Raw genomic sequence first — 20,131 nt, forward strand, 5'->3', positions numbered from 1 at the left:
TCAGGTTGTAGAACTGTGTGAAGATGTCTCTTAACCTCTCTTCTAAGTGCTTATTTGTCCCCCAGCATCAACTGTTGACCTAACACCCTAGAAAGCAGTTTAAATTCACTGGATGGTGCTGTTATGCTGCTCTCTAAAGGAGGAGGGTGCCTTTGGTCTTCTAATTGCTCTGTATTTGTGATTATTAATTTAGGGGGGGAGGGAGTTCATCACCTCACAGTCTCTCAGACTGAATTGTTTAAGCCCTGTGGTCAGCAAATGTCTGAAGTGTGCCACAGGACCCTGCACTTCCCTCATGAAGAGCAAGACAAATGAATCCCTCCTCTCACACTCCCTGCTCTGCATGATGAAGGAAGCTGACTACCTGTGGGGGTTTTGGGCTCTGTCTTGAAAAGTTTTTCCACAGCTCCTGAGAACAGGAAGTGGTAGAATGTAAATAAACCACTTTTGGGTGTAAAAGAAGGAAAATAAGGATAGGTCTGAACAATCCTCTTGGAGAGTTATCTGCCATAAGAATTAGTTTGGTAAATAATCTTTCTCTTTTTGCTTCTTCAGCTCTGGCTGAAGCTCCTCCTGGCTTTACTGACCTTGGCTGCACTGCTTTGTTGTGGCTGGTACTAAGGACAACTTCTCTGCTCTGTCTCTTGTCCCTTTGTGTATAGGGGAGGGAGGGAGGGAGAAGCTTCCCCTGGTCTTTGGCCAGGGGGGGTCCTTGTGCTGTTTATCAATTGTAATCCCTGTAAATATTGTATGTTTTGTACAGATTCATTGCATGCTGTTGTAGATTGTAGTTTTGTTTGTAAATACAGCTTTCATTTGCTTCCAACTGAGCTGGTCTGCCAAATTTAATGTTGGGGGAGGGAATTTTTCAACCTACCACACTACCTTATGCTGAATGAAACCAGAGAATGCTCACGGTGATGTGAGGAAGGTGTTTGAATCCTCCTGAAGAGGAGTGTGGTAGGACAAGGGGCAGTGGATAGAAACTCCAGCACAGGAGGTTCCACCTCAATATGAGGAGGAACTTCACTGGGAGGGTCACAGAGCACTGGAACAGGCTTCCCAGAGAGGTTGTGGAGTCTCCTTCTCTGGAGACTTTCAAGCCCTGTCTGGATGTGTTCCTGTGTGATCTGTGCTGGATTCTAGGGCCCAGCTCTGGCAGGAGGGTTGGACTCAATCTCTAGAGCTCCCTTCCAGCCCCTAACATCCTGTGATAACCAACAAAAACACTGTAAGAGATACTTGCAAGGATTTCAATCCCACCAACCAGATTCTAACATTTGGAATAAATTGCAGCACAAAATCCAGTTTCTGGGACAGAAAATGGCATGAAATCCTAAGCCTTAAAAAATAGTAGATCAAGTACCACTCATTTGCAGTGAGAAAATCATGGAAACACAAACCACATGCAAAAATGATGTGGATTTCTTAAATGTAGAGGCAGTCTGAAATCACAGATCCAAGAAGCATGAGAGGTCATGCTTGAAGCTTCAACGCCTGAACATAATTTAAAATGTGATTTGCTATTGAAACAAATCACAAAGAACTCGGCTACACTGCCTCCACTCTGCATTTTTCTTGAATTTGCTAGAAACATCAATTATTCTAATTGTCTGAGGCAACAACAGAAACGCCACAGAGGACTATGGATTTTTCAGCAGCTGAAGCTCTGCTTGCTAGAGAAAGCTCTTTCTTTATGGTGGAAGTGATGGGCCAAGGGGCATCTGCCCAGCCCTTGACAGCTGTGATGGAGGGAACCCAAAACTGGACACACTTGACACCCACCCCTCAGGTATTGATAGACATTGATCAGATTCCCCTCTCAGTCTTCTCAAGGCTAAACTGTCCCAGGTCTCATTTTCATCTTCCTTCGCTTCTGCCTAGGTAGAAGAGAGTGTAATTTAAAGTAGTGTCTGGTGTACTTTAAATGTCTACTTTTAAATAGTTTCTTACACCTTCTTTTGAGTTGTTTTTTTCCTTCCTGTGTCACTCTTATAGAAGTTTCTAGAAAGTAAATTACATCTACTTCATCCTTTCTTTCATAAGTTGGACCCTGCACTTAACATCAGAGGAAATACATAAAGAGGCTGCAAAAAAAACCCCACTCATAAATGCATTTGAAAATAAATAATCACTTGCTATGGAAGAATTTAACTTCTACCAACTTAGATAAGTATTTCAAATGCAACTCTGACTTTTGTTGCTAATTTTGGAGAGAAGTAATAATAACAAGCTCAGAGGATGTTAGGGGTTGGAAGGAACTTCCAGAGATCCAGACCAGTACCGCTGCCAGAGCAGGACCATAGAATCCAGCATAGGTCACACAGGAACACATCCAGATGGGGCTTGAAGGAGACTCCACAACTTCTCTGGGCAGCCTGTTCAAGTGCTCTGTCACCCTCCCAGTGAGGAAGTTCCTCCTCATTTGGAGGTGGAACCTCCTGTGCTGGAGTTTTGTATCCATTGCCCCTTCTCCTTTCAGAGGGTGCAAGTGAGTAGAGCCTGTCCCCTCCCTCTTGACACTCAGCCCTCAGATATTTATAAGTATCTATCAAATCCTCTTTCAGTCTTCTTTTCTCCAGACCAAAAATCCCCAGGGCTCTCAGCTTGCCCCCACAAGGCAGTGCTCCAGTCCCTTCATCATCCTTATAACCCTCCCTTGGACTCTCTCCAGCAGATCCCTGTCCCTCTTGAACTGGGGAGCCCAGAAATGGACTTAATATTCCAAGTGAGGTCTCACTAGGGCAGAGTAGAGGGGAGGCAGAACCTCCCTGGATCTGCTGGGCACACTCTTCTTAATGCATCCCATATGAATTCTCATGCCCTGGTTTCTAAGATCCATAAAAATATAATCTGCTCTCAGATAGGATGAAAGCACCAAGAATACAAACCTGAATAGTAAAGTACATCCTTTCAGAACAGTGTTTTCTATTATTGTCCATTAATAAAAACACAGAACTCCCTGAAAACATGGGTGAGGAGAACTTACAGAGCATTGCATTCCCTGTTCAAGCAAAATACATGGCAGCCTCAATGAAACACAGAATCACACAGAATGTTAGGGGCTGGAAGGGACCTCCAAAGCTCATCCAGTCCAGCCCCCCCTGCCAGAGCAGGATCACCTAGAGCACATCACTCAGGAACACAGCCAGGCAAAATTTTAATATCTCCAGAGAGGGAGACTCCACAACTCCCCTGAGCAGCCTCTTCCAGTCTTCTGTCACCCTCACATGGAAATAATTCTTCCTCCTGTTTCCATGGAACTTCCTGTGCCTCACCTTCCACCACTGCCCCTTGTGCTGGCATTGGGCATCACCCAGCAGAGCCTGGCTCCAGCCTCTGGGCACTCCCCCTGCACATCTTTAGCACCAGCAATGAGGTCACCTCTCAGGCTCCTCCTCTCCAAGCTACAGAGCCCTCAGCTCCCTCAGGCTCTCCTCATAAGGAAGATGTTCCACTCCCTGAATCATTTTTGTGGCTCTGCTGGATTCTTTCAAGCAGTTCCCTGTGGTCCTTCCTGAACTGAGGGGCCCAGAACTGGACACAATATTCCAGATGTGGCCTCTTCATGGCAGAGTAGAGGAGGAGGAGAACCTCTCTTGACCTACTGACCACAGCCCTTCTAACCCACCCCAGGATACCATTGCCCCTTTTGGCCACAAGAGCACATTGCTGGCTCATGGTCAACCTTCCATTCACCAGGACCCCCAGGTCCATTTCCCCTTCACTGTTCTCCAACAGCTCAGTCCCCAACTTCTCCTGGATCATGAGGAAACATTGCCAAATGCATGAGATCTGCAGGCATCAGCAAGAAGCCTCAAAAAGCACTTCCTTATTCTTGTGCTATCAGCCCAAACTGTCCCCAGCAGTGTATTTCAGCTGTCTGCATGATTCTGGATAACATACACAGTATGTTTACTAAATTAGATCAAAAGTTTTTACCTTGACTGATGTGTCCAATTGTGGGCCCCTCAGGTTAAGAAAGATGTTGAGATGCTGGAAGGTGTCCAGGGAAGGGCAACAAGGCTGGGGAGGGGTCTGGAGCACAGCCCTGTGAGGAGAGGCTGAGGGAGCTGGGGGTGTTTAGCCTGGAGAAGAGGAGGCTCAGGGGAGACCTCATTGCTGTCTACAACTACCTGAAGGGAGGTTGTAGCCAGGTGGGGGTTGGTCTCTTCTCCCAGGCAACAGGGACAGAAAGAGAGGACACAGTCTCAAGCTGCACCAGGGGAGGTTTGGGCTGGATGTGAGGAAGAAATTCTTCACAGAGAGATTGGCCATTGGAATGTGCTGCCCAGGGAGGTGGTGGGGTCAGTTTCCCTGGAGGTATTTAAGAAGAGACTGTATGGGGCACTTAGTGCTATGGTTCATTTTCTTCCATTCCTCTCCCTCTCCCTCTCCCTCTCCTCATCCCACAAGGACTGAAGTGCAAACTCACAAAGCTGAGACAGTCTTTCTACTATATAAAAAAAAGAAAAGAAATAAAAATACTCCAGTTGTCTGAATGGGACCTATTGTTTATGAACTCATTCATCTACAAAGCTACTCTAGCAGCTACAAAGTGCACCTGAAAATTCTGTGTACAAACCGTCGTGACTGCTCACAAAACAGTTATGTTGAAGAGCAAGGAAACACAAACACAGTACCCCAGCTCCACGCACAGTTCCACTTGCCATATGTCCACAAAAATAAGTGTGCTGACTGGGGAAATGTGAGTGTTTTATCCTCAACTGTGTTAATATTCTTCCATGAAATCACTGCCTATCATTGCAAAGCCTGTGAGAGTTGTAAGGGATGTGGTAACTGTGTATTTGTGGGGTCAGATCCTGCTCTCAGTTAGGGAGCTACACATTGAAGCAACCTCATCAAAGCCAGTCTATTACTCTGGGTTTCTGGCATTCTGAGATCAGACCTCAGCTCTGAGAATTCCATTTTCATGTGAGATTTAATTTCAAATACAGTCTCCTCTGCTGTCTATTTGAAGCCAAACAGATGATTATTAATACCAAACTTTGCTGGGTGATGCCTGCTTCTATTGCCTTTTAAAGTTCAAAATGCATTTTGCTTCATGATGAAGCTTAGAAGGACGAGAAGATATCTCCCCCAGCAATAAAATGTCCTCAGCATGTGGCAAAATCATTATTAAAGAGCACATGCAGGAAGGAAAATCACAGCTTGATTTTCTCTCTTCTCATACATGCACTCTTAACACATATGTAGGCCACCCTATGTCCCATGTTGCAGATCATCTGTACCATGAAACATGAATATTAAGTGATGCATTTAACTGAAACTCAAGAGGCTACTCACTGCATAGTAGAATAAATATAACCTGTGTTATGCCTTTTCCCCCCTCCTCCCACACTATTTTCTGAGCTGCCACTGTTCAGAACTGATTAAAGAGATCATCCTTCATCCAGACTGGTTTTGAAGCCACTCACGGGCTGTGAGTGATGATACATATCATAAAGTCCCTTAGAGCCTAAAACAGCATCTCTTTAATCTTCAGCCAAGTTTACTTGGAGTAGTCCTGGCTAACAAAATCTGCCAGTGTGTTTTGCTCAACAATGTAGTTATCATTTTATCACAGTATATCAGAGGTTGGAAGGGACCTCCAGAGATCATCAGGTCCAACCCCCTGCCAGAGCAGCATCACCCAGGGGAGTCTGCAAAGGAATCCATCCAGGTGGGGTTTGGAAAGTCTCCAGAGAAGGAGACTCCACAACCCCCCTGGGCAGCCTCTTCCAGGGCTCTGTCACCCTCACTGCAAAGAAGTTTCTCCTCATGTTGAGATGAAATCTTCTCTGGTCAAGTTTGAACCCATTGTTCTTTGTCCTATCATTGTATACCACCCAAAAGAGCCTGGCCCCCTCCCCTTGACACCCACCCCTCAGCTATTGATAGACATTGATCAGATCCCTCTCAGCCTTCTCTTCTCCACACTAAACAGCCCCAGGGCTCTCAGGCTCTCTTCACAGGGGAGATGCTCAAGTCCCCTAAGCATCCTCCTGGCTCTCCCTTGGACTCTCTCCAGCAGGTCTCTGTCTCTCTGGAGCTGGGGAGCCCCAGACTGGACACAGGATTGCAGGTGTGGTCTGAGCAGGGCAGAGATGTGAAATATACCCACAACTATAGCTAAAAGCCTCCCACCTCATTAATTTAACCCCAAACTAATCCAGGGCTACAAGGATGCTGAAGGCACTGGAGCACTGCCTTGTGGGGAGAGGCTGAGAGCCCTGGGGCTGTTTGGTCTGGAGAGGAGAAGACTGAGAAGGGATTTAACAAATCTTTGTAAATATCTGAGGGCTGGGTGCCAAATGGGAGGGGACAGGCTCTGCTCAGTTGCACCCTGGGATACAACAAGGGGTAATGGATAGAAACTCCAGCACAGGAGGTTCCACCTCAACATGAGGAGGAACTTCTTCACTGTGAGAGTCACAGAGCGCTGGAACAGGCTGTCCAGAGAGGTTGTGGAGTCTCCTTCTCTGGGGACTTTCAAACCCCATCTGGATGCATTCCTGTGTGACCTGCACTGGATTCTCTGGTCCTGCTCTGGCAGGGGGGCTGGAATCAGTGATCTCTGAAGGTCCCTTCCAACCCTTACCATCCTGTGACCCTGTGATGAAAAGTACCTGCAAAAAGCAACCTTTTCTCTCAGCAAAGAGTTTGAAATAGTTTTGAATACTTGCAGAAGTTTGTGTGTGGCTTTCCCTCCAAAATCCCTCTTGTACTGTCACACGCAACAGCAATTTATTCTAGGATTTTTTTTTTAAGAGAATAGCATCTTTTAAGTACATATTCCTGAATATCAACAAATAAATGCTGAGGTTCTTAAACTGCAAACAGGAATATTCACACTCAAAACCTGACTCAGCCATGACCTTTCAAAAGTGGTGCAGGGAATGAGCTGTGTGATTTGCATTTCTAATCAAACCATCCTGGATTTTACCTGGCAAATATTCACAGTGGATTGCTTTGGTTCAAGGTAGAGATTTGGAAGAAATTGTTCACAGAGTAACATGCATTTAAAAACAGTGTTAAGAAAAAATGTTTGTGATGCTGTCACAGAAACTGGGAGATGAGACAAGTAACAAGAATGCTCAGGGGGTTGGAGATCCTTTGCTATGAGGACAGGCTGAGGGAGCTGGGGGTGTTCAGCCTGGAGAAGAGGAGGCTCCAGGGAGAGCTAATAGCAACCTGCCAGTACCTGAAGGAGGCTACAGGAAGCATGGAGAGAGACTGTGAAGGATGAAGAGGGACTGTTTGCAAAGGCCTGCAGGGACAGGATGAGGGACAATGGCTTCAAACTAGAGCAGAGCAGATTGAGATTGGATGTTAGGAACAAGTTCTTTCCTATGAGGGTGGTGGAACACTGGCACAGGTTTCCCAGGGAGGTGGTTGAGGCTCCTTCCCTGGAGATATTCAAGATGAGGCTGGACAAGGTCCTGGGCAGCTTCATCTAGTTGGGGATGTCCCTGCTGAGTGTGGGGAGGTTGGACTGGATAAGGTTTGGAGGTCCCTTCCAGCCTATGATTCTATGCTAACAGTGTGATCCACCATTACTTTCTCTGTTTTAGCCCTCTTGCCTGCATTATAACAACACAAACCGAATTTCCCTCCATGATCTTACCTATATATGAAAGGAGCTACTGTGGCAGTGTTGGGGTGACTGTATTGCTGCTGCTGAGGAAGCTGCACAGCACCGTTCCCTGTGCCTTGGCCACTGCTGGCAGACATGGAGGCTGGCAGGGGTGCGGAGGAGCCTGTGGTGACAGCTGCACTCGGTTCCTTCCCTTCAGAAGAAGCCAGACCAGAGGAAGGAGAAGCCTTCTCATTAAGCTGAGATTTGGGTGTCGACTGGGGCTGGTTTCCTTTTGTAGTCCTCAGCTTTTCAGCCTCCTTGCTGCCCGTGCATACCGACGAAGCGCTCTGCTTCACCGTTGGCACCTTGGAGCCAGGTTTGGGGATCCCACTAGAAGATGGAATTAAACTTTCCTTCTTGGCTGCTGCTGTCTTGTTGCCCTTTGGGATTAAGCTTGCAATTTTCGAGCTCTTTTTTGTAGCTGTTTCAGTGAGCTGCTCCTTCTCTTCCTTGACTGTCTTCTCAGTGCAAACTTTGTTTTTGTCCCTGTTCTTTTCCTCTTTGTCCTTTGGCTGTAGCAAAGACTTTTTATTGCTGAGATTTTTGCTTCCAGCTTTCGGAGGGGTGAGCTTCGGTGACACTTTAGGACTGCTACTTGTGGAGCCACCACTGTTGACCCCACTATTCAAGACATCCATTTCCCCAGACTCTGAAAAGGTATCATCCTCTCTCCCACTGTCACTGGGTCCTGAGCTCAGTGACAAAGGAGGTCTCAGAGCAGTCCTGGCATTAACCAGCTTGAATTTTTCCAGCATAGATTTTTGTCCAGATGAAGGGGGCTTGATGCCTTCAGAAGGGGGTGGCTTGAGCCTCTCTGAAGAAGGAGTTGGGGAGGTTGCTGGACTTGGTTGCTTCACGGACAGCATGGTGGAGGTCGCGCTGTGTTTGACATTCATGGATTTGCTGCGCCAAGGCTTGCTGGCACTCGGAGAGGGGATGGCAGAGACCTGCTGCTGCCCGGTGCTGGTGGGATGCTGCACATTTCCATTCATGCCTGCAGATGGGTGAGGGCCTTTAGGTGAATCTGCTAAAAAAAAAAAAAAAGAGAAAGAATTAGAATCAGCAGCACAGAATCAGCCAGGTTGGAAGAGACCTCCAAGATCACCAAGTCCAACCAATCACCCAACCCTAACTAATCAACTAGACCGCGGCACTAAGTGCCTCATCCAGGCTCTTCTTAAACACCTCCAGGGACACTGACCCCACCACCTCCCTGGGCAGCACATTCTAATGACCAACCTCTCTTTCTGGGAAGAATTTATTTCTAAGATCTAATATCTAAGTCCCCGGCACAGCTTGGGACTGTGTCCTCTTGTTTCCGTTGTTGCCCAGGAGAAGAGATCAACCCCCACCTGGCTACAGCCTCCCTTCTGGGAGTTGTAGAGAGCAATGAGGTCTCTCCTGAGCTTCCTCTTCTCCAGGCTAATCAATCCCAGCTCCCTCAGCCTCTCCTCACAGGGCTCTGCTCCACATCCCTCACCAGCTTCATTGCCCTTCTCTGGACATGTCCCAGCATCTCAACATCTTTCTTAAACTGAGGGGCCCAGAGCTGGACACAGTCCTCAAGGTGTGGTCTAACCAGTGCTGAGTAGAGGGACAGAATGAATTCCCTGCTCCTGCTGGCCACACTATTCCTGATATATTTAATTCTCCCATCTTCTGCTCAAAGCTGATACCATATTCTTCTGGGTTACATGTGATTTCCACCACCTCCCTGGGCAAACTGTTCCATGTCTCACCACCTTCATGCTGAAAAACTTCTTCCTCACATCCAATCTGAATCTCCCCACTTCCATCTTTGTTCTATTTCCCCCAGTCCTATCACTCCCTGACACCCTCAGAAGACCCTCTCCAGCTTTCTTGTAGCCCCCTTCAGATACTGGAAGGCTACAAGAAGGTCTCCTTGGAGTCTTCTCTTCTCCAGACTGAACAACCCCAACTCTCTCAGTCTGTCTCCATAGCAGAGGTGCTCCAGCCCTCTGCTCATCCTCCTGACCCTTCTCTGGACAATGCATTTTCTCTCAACATATCTATCTTGCTTTGCTATTCAATTTCAGGACTGCCACTGGCATGAGCCTGCCTCTAGTATTTCAAATTCAGTACTACAAGAAAGCCTCTGCAAAATGTAATGCAAATATAACTCATGCAATGAGAAAAGGAGTGCTTGATGTGTTGTGTACACACATGAAGCCAAAGTCATGCCTTGGAGCCTTTCTGTCTGAATAATGTAGTAGATCACAGTTGAAAGAGACCTCAAGAGATCATTAAGTCCAACCCCCCTGCCAGAGCAGGATGAAAACACTGAAGACATTTGTCTCACCAGCACAGTTTGAAGTAATGTATCAGTCTAATTTTTGTAGTCCCAGCCCCAAGGTCCTAGTATGTATTAAACTACCCACCTGTAAGTTTGAAGGCCATTAATACATATAGGAAAGGGAGGATTGTGACCATTCTGCAAGGGGAGCTGTTTTTTCTCTAACGATCAGGATGCAAACATGGCAAAATGTACTTCTCTCAAGAGCAGTGAGAAGTCCTAGTTTAGAATCATAGAATCATAGAACTCATGATCCCATGGAAGGGATCTCAAGGATCATCCAGTTCCAACCCCCCTGCCATGGGCAGGGACACCTCACACCACAGCAGGTTGCTCACAGCCACATCCAGCCTGGCTGCAAAAACCTCCAGGGATAAAGCTTCCACCACCTCCCTGGGCAGCCTTTTCCATCATCTCACCACCCTCAACAGACACAAAGAAAAACATTGGGGGGTAAAATCTGAACAAAAGGTTCATGACACAAATGTGACAGCTTTTACTTGCTTAACTCTGTTAAGCTGGACCCTAGCAGGCCAGTCACCTCCACCTTCAATGACTGCTGTATAACTCCATCTGCCCAGAGGTTTTTTGTGTGTTCCTCAGCCTGACATGCAGATCTCACAGTGCTAAATGAACTCAGTCCACCTTCACAGAAGTTTTCAAGCATCTCTGCTCTGTCCAATTACTAGGCAAGAAAATGTTAACTGGTCAGAGGTCCCTTAGAACATTTTCTGGGCCAGGTTCTGTTATGGCTTAATGGCCAAGATCCAGGTGGCACCCTGCACATGAAGTAGCTTTGCTGGGCAGCTGCAGAGCTGATCCCTCCTTTGCACCCAAGGCAAGAATTGTGGCCAGGCCCTAGCTGTTTTCTGCTGAGCTTCAGACAGCCTGGAAGACAGCCTGAGGCCAACAGCAGCTGCTGGAAATCACTGTAACCCTCAGGCTTCCTTAATTTAGACCAGGCATCAGCCCCCATGGCTGACAGCCCAGAACTGAGTGGGCACAAGGACCCTCCTGCACACATCTTGTGTTGCACTAAGCTTGCAGGAAGATTGGGCTCTTTAGCTCTCCCAAGAGTTTTGCAGAGCAGCTCACCCTAAAAATACATAAAGCTAATGCAGAACACAAGTAGCACTCTGTGAGCAGTGGGAGGCCACCATGCTCTGTAGAATTGATTCTGCTACATTTGTATGGCTTCAGGCTGTTAGTTTTACTAAAAGGGGAGAGGGGAAGGGAAGGGAAGGGAAGGGAAGGGAAGGGAAGGGAAGGGAAGGGAAGGGAAGGGAAGGGAAGGGAAGGGAAGGGAAGGGAAGGGAAGGGAAGGGAAGGGAAGGGAAGGGAAGGGAAGGGAAGGGAAGGGAAGGGAAGGGAAGGGGCAGAGAAGGAGAGGAGAAGAGAGGAGAGGAGAGGAGAGGAAAAAGAAAAGAAAAGAAAAGAAAAGAAAAGAAAAGAAAAGAAAAGAAAAGAAAAGAAAAGAAAAGAAAAGAAAAGAAAAGAAAAGAAAAGAAAAGAAAAGAAAAGAAAAGAAAAGAAAAGAAAAGAAAAGAAAAGAAAAGAAGAAAAGAAAAAAGGAAAGAGAAGAAAAGAAAAAGAAGAAAAGAAAAAAGAAAAGAAAAGGAGAAAAGAAAGAAAAAATAAAAGAGAAAAGAAAAGAAAGAAAAGAAGAAAAGATAAAAGAAAAAAGAAAATAAAAGAAAAAAGGAAAGAAGAAAAAAGAGAAGAAAAGAGAAGAAAAGAGGAAAAGAAAAGAGAGGAAAAGAAAAGAGAAAAGAAAAGAAAAGAAAAAAGAAAAGAGAGGAAAAGAAAAGAGAAAAGAAAAGAAAAGAAAAAAGAAAAAAGAAAAGAAAAGAAAAGAAAGAAAAGAAAAGAAAAGAAAGAAAAGAAAAGAAAAGAAAAGAAAAGAAAAGAAAAAAGAAAAAAGAGAGGAAAAGAAAAAAAGAAAAGAAAAAAGAAAATAAAAGAAAAGAAAAAAAGAAAAGGAAAGAGAAAAGAGCATTCTGATTAAAAAGAAGAGTGTCTGCCCTGCCATATTTCCTCCTCTATGTTATTAAACACAGTGAGGAGGGAAATTGTCAAAGGAAGAGTATTTACTGTTCCATCAACAGCTACATACATAATAAAAGGCCCCACCGCTTCCTGGAGCTACTGGTGCTTTCTTGATCCCTCTGTCACAAACCATAAACAGCATCAAAAAGTTACAGCGAACTTTAACCTGCCTTTAACCTTCAGTTTAAAGAGTATCTGCAAGGAATGTGGGCTCCATGCTCTCAAAGAAAATATTGAGAGCCTATCTGTATGCTTAAAGAGGTGGAATCAAAAGATTTATTTCCTCTTTTAGCCCAAGTGCATTACTCGAAGCTGCACATCATTCCTGGCTTTCTGCACGCTCAGTTGAACTTAGCTTTACCTCTTCATTACATGAAATCTGTCCCCACCTTGTGGTGATTTTGATGCAGAGTGATTCACAGAATCACAGAATCAGCCAGGTTGGAAAAGACCTCTGAGATCATCAAGTCCAACCTATCACCCAACACCTCATGACCAACTAAACCATGGCTCCAAGTGCCACAGCCAAGCTTTCTCTGAACACTTCCAGGGATGGTGACTCCACAACCTCCCTGGGCAGCACATTCCAATGGGCAATCTCTCTGTCTAGGAAGAATTTCTTCCTCACATCCAGCCTAAATCTCTACTGGCACAGCTTGAGACTGGAGAAGAGGAGGCTCAGGGGAGACCTCATTGCTCTCTGCAACTATCTGAAGGGAGGTTGTAGCCAGGTGGGGGTTGGGCTCTTCTCCCAGGCAACCAGCACCAGAACAAGAGGACACAGTCTCAAGCTGTGCCAGGGGAAGTTCAGGCTCGAGGTGAGGAGAAAGCTCTTCCCAGAAAGAGTAATTGGCCATTGGAATGTGCTGCCCAGGGAGGTGGTGGAGTCACCATCCCTGGAAGTGTTCAGAGAAAGCTTGGATGTGGCACTTGGAGCAATGGTTTAGTTGCCAGGTGGTGTTGGGTGATAGGTTGGACTTGATGATCTCTGAGGTCTTTTCCAACCTGGTTGATTCCATGATTTTGTGATTCTGTGCCCTCTGCTTCTGTCACTGGTTGCCTGAGAGAAGAGACCAACCCCAACCTGGCCACAACCTCCTTTCAGGTAGCTGTAGAGGGCAATAATGTCTCCCCTGAGCCTCCTCTTCTCCAGGCCAGACACCCCCAGCTCCTTCAGCCTCTCCCCATAGCGCTTGTACTCCAGTCCCTTCCCCAGCCTTCTTGCCCTTCTCTGGACATGTTCCAGCATGGCTGTGCCACCTGTGCTAGATTCTGTGGTGGTGCTGCTCTGGCAGGGGGACTGGAATCAATGATCTCTGGAGGTCCCTTCCAACCCCTAACATCCTGTGATCCTGTGGTAGGGTAAACTTGAGCCTGTTATATAACTGACCTCATCTGTGACCTTCTCTGTGATCTGTGCTGTAGAAGAAGAAAGGACCTCTGTGACAATGACTCCCTCACTGCAGCACAGATTGGTACTAATAATCTAAATATTGATTAGCAGGTAGGTGCCTAGAGCAGAATATCTCATTTTAGTCACTCTCAATACAAAAGGTTAGTAGAAGATGGAAGAGCCACAAGGACACATCTGTAAGGATGTTTGGTGGAGTGGGAGCTCTATCTGATGAGATTAAAAGAATTCAGTTCATGGAATTGTCCCTGTCCTGCTGTCTGTGACAAAGGAGCACAGGAAGGGAACACCACCAGGGGAAACTGCAAAAAACTCTCACTAGAAGAAATGCAAACAAATTAGCTCTCAATAGTCATTGATACTGGCCACAGATGAACAACAGCTTTGCATCATCAGACAATGGAGTCCCAGAACAGTGTTCCTCAGAGGGAAACCAAGGGATTCACCTCTGTGACACACAGACCCTTAGCAGTGTTTAGATGCAGCTCTAAAGTGTAACTATTTGTTTTTAAAATTTGACTTGATTTGGAGCATCATCCCTTTGCTGGACTCAAAGTGTCCTGCAATGTGAATCATTGCTTGACTCAAATAGTTTCATTCTCATAGTTTTATTTTCATCTTTCTATTATTGTCAGAAACAGGTAGATGTGACCTGAAAAGCAGATGTGTTCTGTGGAATTCATCCATAAGCAGCACGTTGGAATGTGCTGCCCAGGGAGGTGGTGGGGTCATCATCCCTGGAGGTGTTCAGGGGGGGATTGGACTTGGCACTTGGTGCCATGGTTTAGTGGTCATGAGGTCTTGGGTGACAGGTTGGACTTTGATGATCCTTGAGGTCTTTTCCAACCTTATTGATTCTGCGATTCTGTGAAGGTCCAGAAAAAAAAAAAAAAAACAAACAAACACAAAACCAACCATCCAACTCATCCACAGATGAGTTTCAGCTAATGATATCTTTTGGGTTTTTTTTAGGTGCATTCTGTGTTCAGGACTTAACTACAGCTACACAGAGTGTAGCTTACCTGTGTGACAGTAATGAGTTGCCTCTGAGGGTGAAATATGGGCTGTACTCAGCAAAGAGTACAACTCACAATCACTCACAGAGCTACTGAACCACCACCTAAGCCAAGGAGCTAAGATTCATGATGTGCAAAATCAAGAGATACTAAATGAGAAGCTCCACATGAGCCAGCAATGTGTGCTTGCAGCCCAGAAAGCCAACCTTATCCTTGGCTGCTTCAAAAGAAGAGTTGGCCAGCAGGTTGAGGGAGGTGATTCCCTCTACTTCATGAACTGTGAAACCCCTCATGGAGTAATGTGTCCAGCTCTGGAGTCTCCAACAGAAAAAGGACATGGAATTGCTCGAGTGGGTCCAGAGGAGGGCTGTGAAGACGACCAGAAAGCTGGAGCACCTCTTCTATAAAGACAGGCAGAGAGAGTTGGGGTTGTTCAGTCTGGAGAAGAGAAGGCTCCAGGGAGATTTTAGAGCAACTTCCTAGCATTTAAAGAGGGCCTACAGGATAGCTGGGGAGGGACATTTTAGAGAGGCATGTAGTGATAGGATGAGGTCTAATGGGCATCAAACTGGATGAAGCTAGATTAGACATTAGGAAGGAATTCTTCACCAAGAGGGTGGTGAGGCACTATAACAAGTTTTCCAGAGCAGTTGTGGAGGCTCCAGCCTTGAATGTGTTCAAAACCACGTTGGATGTGGACTTGAGCAACCTTGTCTAGAAGAAAGTTTCCCTGCCTATGGCAGGGGCTTGGAACCAGATGACTTGAAAGGTCTCTTCCAAACCAAACCACTCAATGATGCTATAAATAAAAGGCCTATGTCACATGATACTTCAGGTCTTCTTTAACTCTGTGAATACATATCCATTCCTCACTGTGACTGAGCTGGAAATAGTGTTGTGAAGGAATAGGTTTCAATGCTACATATAATTGACTTTTAAACAAGCCATATGCTGTGCATCGTTTCTGGGGGCTCTTAGAGCACATACAGAACTGTGTAGAGCAGAGAAAAATGTACCGAAAAATCAGAGAATCACAGGATGTTAGGGGCTGGAAGGGACATCAAAAACTCATCCAGTCCAACCCCCCTGCCAGAGCAGGATCACCTAGAGCACATCACTCAGGAACACAGCCAGGCAGGTCTTTAATACCTCCAGAGAGGGAGACTCCACAACCCCCCTGGGCAGCCTCTTCCAGTGTTCTGTCACCCTCACATGGAAATAATTCTTCCTCCTGTTTCCATGGAACCTCCTATGCCTCACCTTCCACCATTGCCCCTTGTGCTGGCATTGGGCATCACCCAGCAGAGCCTGGCTCCAGCCTCTGGGCACTCCCCCTGCACATCTTTAGCACCAGCAATGAGGTCACCTCTCAGGCTCCTCCTCTCCAAGCTACAGAGCCCTCAGCTCCCTCAGCCTCTCCTCATAAGGAAGATGTTCCACTCCTTTAATCCTTTAATTCCAGCTCTGTGCTGGACTCTTTCAAGCAGTTCCCTGAGGTCCTTCTTGAACTGAGGTGCCCAGAACTGGACACAATACTCCAGATGCAGCCTCAGCAGGGCAGAGCAGATGGTCTGTCCTTGAAGGGGTCTGGAAGGCCCAACTTCTAACGACTATTCACAAAGCACAAAGCACCTTCATTTTCCACCTAAGTTTATGCAGAATTCCAAGCTATTTACTATAGGACTTATATCTCAGGAATTAAAATATGTGGACTGCATATCCATTCAATGGAAGTCAAGGATCAGCCAGTTGCAAACCCCCTGTCATGGACAGGAACACCTCACACTACAGCAGGTTGCTAACAGCCACATCCAGCCTGGCCTTCAAAATCCTCCAGGGATGAGGCTTCCACCACCTCCCTGGGCAGCCTGCTCTGTGTCTCACCACCCTCATGGGGAAAAACTTTTTAACACCCAATCTGAATCTACCCACTTCTAGTTTTGCTCCATTCCCCCCAGTCCTGTCACTCCCTGACACCCTCAAAAGTCCCTCCCCAGCTTTCTTGTAGCCCCCTTCAGATACTGGAAGGCCACAAGAAAGTCTTCTTGGAGCCTTCTCTTCTCCAGACTGAACAACCCCAACTCAGCAAAGTTTGAAAGAGGAAGATAATTGTGTGCCACACTGTAAGGAAAAATAAGTTTTTCAACACATAGTGATACTTTTTGTGGTTTTGTTTAGCTTTATTTTGTTTTTTCAAGGGGTGTCTCTTATTATTACTAATACTGCTGTGAGGGTTGATGCCTCTTTCTGAACAAAGTCTTCACAATCTCAGGTCAAAGAGCATTCTCAAATACTTGCAAAAAGAAAAAAACAATCAAAGGGTTACTTGGAATTTTAAGTGTAATGTTAAAAGGTTAGCCACTATAATAATCAGATTTTTTAAATGGCATGGTTCAGCTGTTTTCCTCTTTAGGCAAAGAAGTAGCATGGTGAAGTCACAACAAACTTCTCATCTGTTCTTTTAGGGTATTACAATTAGCATCACTTCACTGTCCTTGCATTCGCAGTGGTTACTTTCTCTGACAAGTACTGTAAAACAAACTTGCATTTGGTTTCTATTCTCCTGTAACAATCAGTGGTCTTTCATCCATTCCTTTAATTTTGAAAGGAAGGAAGAAGAGCAGACAGAACCACCTCAGATATAGCAGTTAGGCAACATCACGTTTGCTGTGTCCTGTAAAATGAATTTAATGATTATATACCAAAGGGAAAAAAAAAAAAAGCTATTCCTTATCCTCCTTTAAGTGATGACTTGGCTAAGAATCTCATCAAGCTTCTCATTCTCTGCTCTAAGGGAATGGGAAAGTAAAGAAATCCATCGTGCAAAAAAACCCCACATAAATCTGCAATGCAACACAAACCTTAGCAGTCAAAACACAGTTTCCAAGCTACAAACATTAAGATCTACAACCATCTCACCTTGAATCATCTCCCTCTCACATTTCTCCACAGTAGACTTCTGTCAACACGAGGAAGCAATTCTAAAACCTAAGCTGCTGTACCTACCTTCACCCAAGCAGCCACATCTCCCACTTCCCAACTTATGGCATTTGTGAGCTGTGCAGTGCCTGTGCAGCTTTCACTCTGATCTTTCTAGTTTTAGCCTGGATGCCTTGCCACAGCCAAGTCCCTGGCAAAACTCAATCCTGCTTCAGAACTATCTGAAACATTCAACCCTGACAGCAAAACGACAGAAATCGCTATTGAAAAGATGGCTTCATAGCTTCAGATAGAGCTAGGGGCAAAAGTGTGCTCATCAGAATTTTATAGAAAAAATCTGGAGAGCTGCCTGTTGCTTGGATGGGGAACATTCACTGCATACTTCTTCCTCCCACAGACCCCAAGGATGCAAACGGGCACTATGTATATTGTATCGTTTTTAACTGTATTCTAACCCGAAGATATGAATAAAATGTTGTTCATTACACAAAGGGAGAAAGAAGGGGGGAAGGAGCTGGGTTAGTTATACAACTCAGAAAGCTGAATTTTTTTTTTCCAGTATTCTTTCTGAGATAAAGCCTCAAAAGGCACATTTTCCAGGAAAGCTGTGTCAGGGGAGGAGAAACAGAAGGACTGAAAGAGAACTCAGATTGTCTCCATACCAGCAGTTCATATTTAAAGGGGGTAAAACACAAACCCTGAGTTCAAATCCCTGCAAAATTTAATTGCATTTGACTTAATTCCCAATCCTCTGTTCAGATTTATAGGTCCACTAGGTAGGATTCTGAAGGAAAAGGTGAATATAATATGCTGCTGCAAATGCAATATTCTGCTGCTTCTCCAATTAGAGGCAAAGATGTGAAGTCCCCCCCCCCCCCAGATTATTGCAGTCTTCCTTTGGGTACGAATAGGCTTGAATATGGATCAAGATTATAGGCATCCAGTATGGATTTGTTTTCACTTCAGAAAAATCACCCAGAGATGTTTCCATCAGAGATCTCAAAAGTTTTCAGTTCTCAACTTCAACCACCACTCAACCCCAAGTCCTAATTCAGAGCCCTCTCTTCATAGGTTTTCCTTCATAGGTTCAGGGTGATGAATGAAGGCAGGAACCCTGATGCCATGTAGCAACGAGATGAAGAAATGCAGAGAGCAGAGAATCTCAGAATTCCTCCCACAAGTCCTTTATTGTAGCACTGTAGAATCCCCAACATTACAGAGTCTTAGACTATCCTTAACAGCAGAAGTCTTGGAAGCCCTTAACAGATGAAGCAGCTAACAGAAGTCCTGAGCATATCCCTAGCATCATCCCTACACCAAAGCCCCAACCAGAAGTAGAAGCAGAAGTTCCCTAGCAATCCTAACCCCCCAAGCTGTTCCTAAGCCCCTACCCAAAGGGTAACTCTTGCTCAGAGTGGCTGTTTCTGTTCTCTTTGTTATCAATCCCTTAACCAGTAAAACACTTAACCACATCTGTAAGCTAAAATCTTTTCCCAATGAGAGTTGCCAGCATGTCAAGGAGGTGGCTTCAACAGCATGTTCCAATCCAAGGGTGCCAATGTGAGGCTGTTGTTCTGGGCACCTATGGAATGTGATTGTTTTGCTCTAGGCAGCCTGCTGAGGAATTGGTCAGCTAAGGAATCCTGCACTCTGCAGGCAGCCAGCAGCTGCCCTCTGAGCGGTGGCTGCGACATTCCTTAGGGAGTCTGAATATTACATTCACTTGTTTGACCTTGTGGCCAGGTTCTTTGGGTGGTTTTCTTTTTCCCCTCTTGTGTGTTATGTAAAGCAATCTTAGCAACTTCACTCACTTACCTTTTTCATTCCCGTTTGCATATTGTGGAGGCTTGTTTTTGTCAATGCTGTTAAAGCTCTGGCTTCTCCGGTTTAAATTAGAAGCTCCCTGGACTTTGGTACTGCTGCCTGCAGCTGGCACCCTGGAGGGTCCTGGAAGCCTGGAATGGTGGAATCAAAAAATCAATACATCTTTATGTGATGCAACATAGAGAGGAGGCAGTATGCACACATCAGACCAGGTTTTAAAGCCAATAACTGAAAACACAGATCTCAGAGAAGCAACAATGAACAGGAGGATTCAAATTAGTTCGACTCCACAAATGAAAGTCAAGGCTTACCCTTAGGCACACAGAAGGGGAAAAGCTGCTTTCTAGAGTCACAGGACATGGAAGAAGATGCTTTGCATTTGCCATTAACATTGCTAGAACAGATTCACCCTAATCAATCATTAAAGTGCAATGCCAGCTTTCATTGAAACCTTTCCCTTTTGAAGAGAAAATGTTACAGGAAGTGATTAGAAAGCACAACAACACATAGCTGAGGAATATTTCTTCTCTCTTACTCTAGTAAATAAATGTTTCATGCTTGTGTTTAGCATAAAAGCTGGGGTTTTGGTTACCACATTTGGTTATTTTTTCAGGGGGCTGTTGGCTAAAGCACTGCCACCTTCTATTTTAAATGAAAAATACTGACAATAGATCTTTTTTTTTCCAAGTGCTCTGGCTTCATGTGTATGTTTCAGATAAAAGTATATAATGGAAACTATGCAGTCCATTTGTTAGTATTTGCTGCCACCATCTGAACCTTATTCTGTGGCTATGGTAAGGGAAAAACATAAGTCTGATGTCCCTGGCTTGTGTAAGCCTACAACCCTTTTTTTTTTTGGTTTGTTTTTGGTTCCTGTCTGAATCTGTCCTCTAATAGATTCTTCAAGACACACTTGCTTCCAATTTTCTGCAACACCTTTG

General features: G+C 45.4%; 1 protein-coding gene across 1 annotated transcript in view; it reads right to left on the minus strand.

Annotated features, from left to right (window-relative positions):
* Positions 1-20,131, minus strand: part of NAV3 (neuron navigator 3) — a 367,296-nt gene that overhangs the window by 177,949 nt on the left and 169,216 nt on the right. The window contains exons 7-8 of the mRNA XM_054399920.1: positions 19,182-19,321; positions 7,628-8,663 (exon numbers count right to left, since the gene is read on the minus strand). Of these exons, the coding sequence (XP_054255895.1) occupies positions 7,628-8,663; positions 19,182-19,321 (1,176 nt within the window). The remainder of the gene's footprint in view (positions 1-7,627; positions 8,664-19,181; positions 19,322-20,131) is intronic.

Source organism: Indicator indicator, chromosome 3, assembly GCF_027791375.1.
Source record: "Indicator indicator isolate 239-I01 chromosome 3, UM_Iind_1.1, whole genome shotgun sequence".
Lineage (NCBI taxonomy): Eukaryota > Metazoa > Chordata > Aves > Piciformes > Indicatoridae > Indicator > Indicator indicator.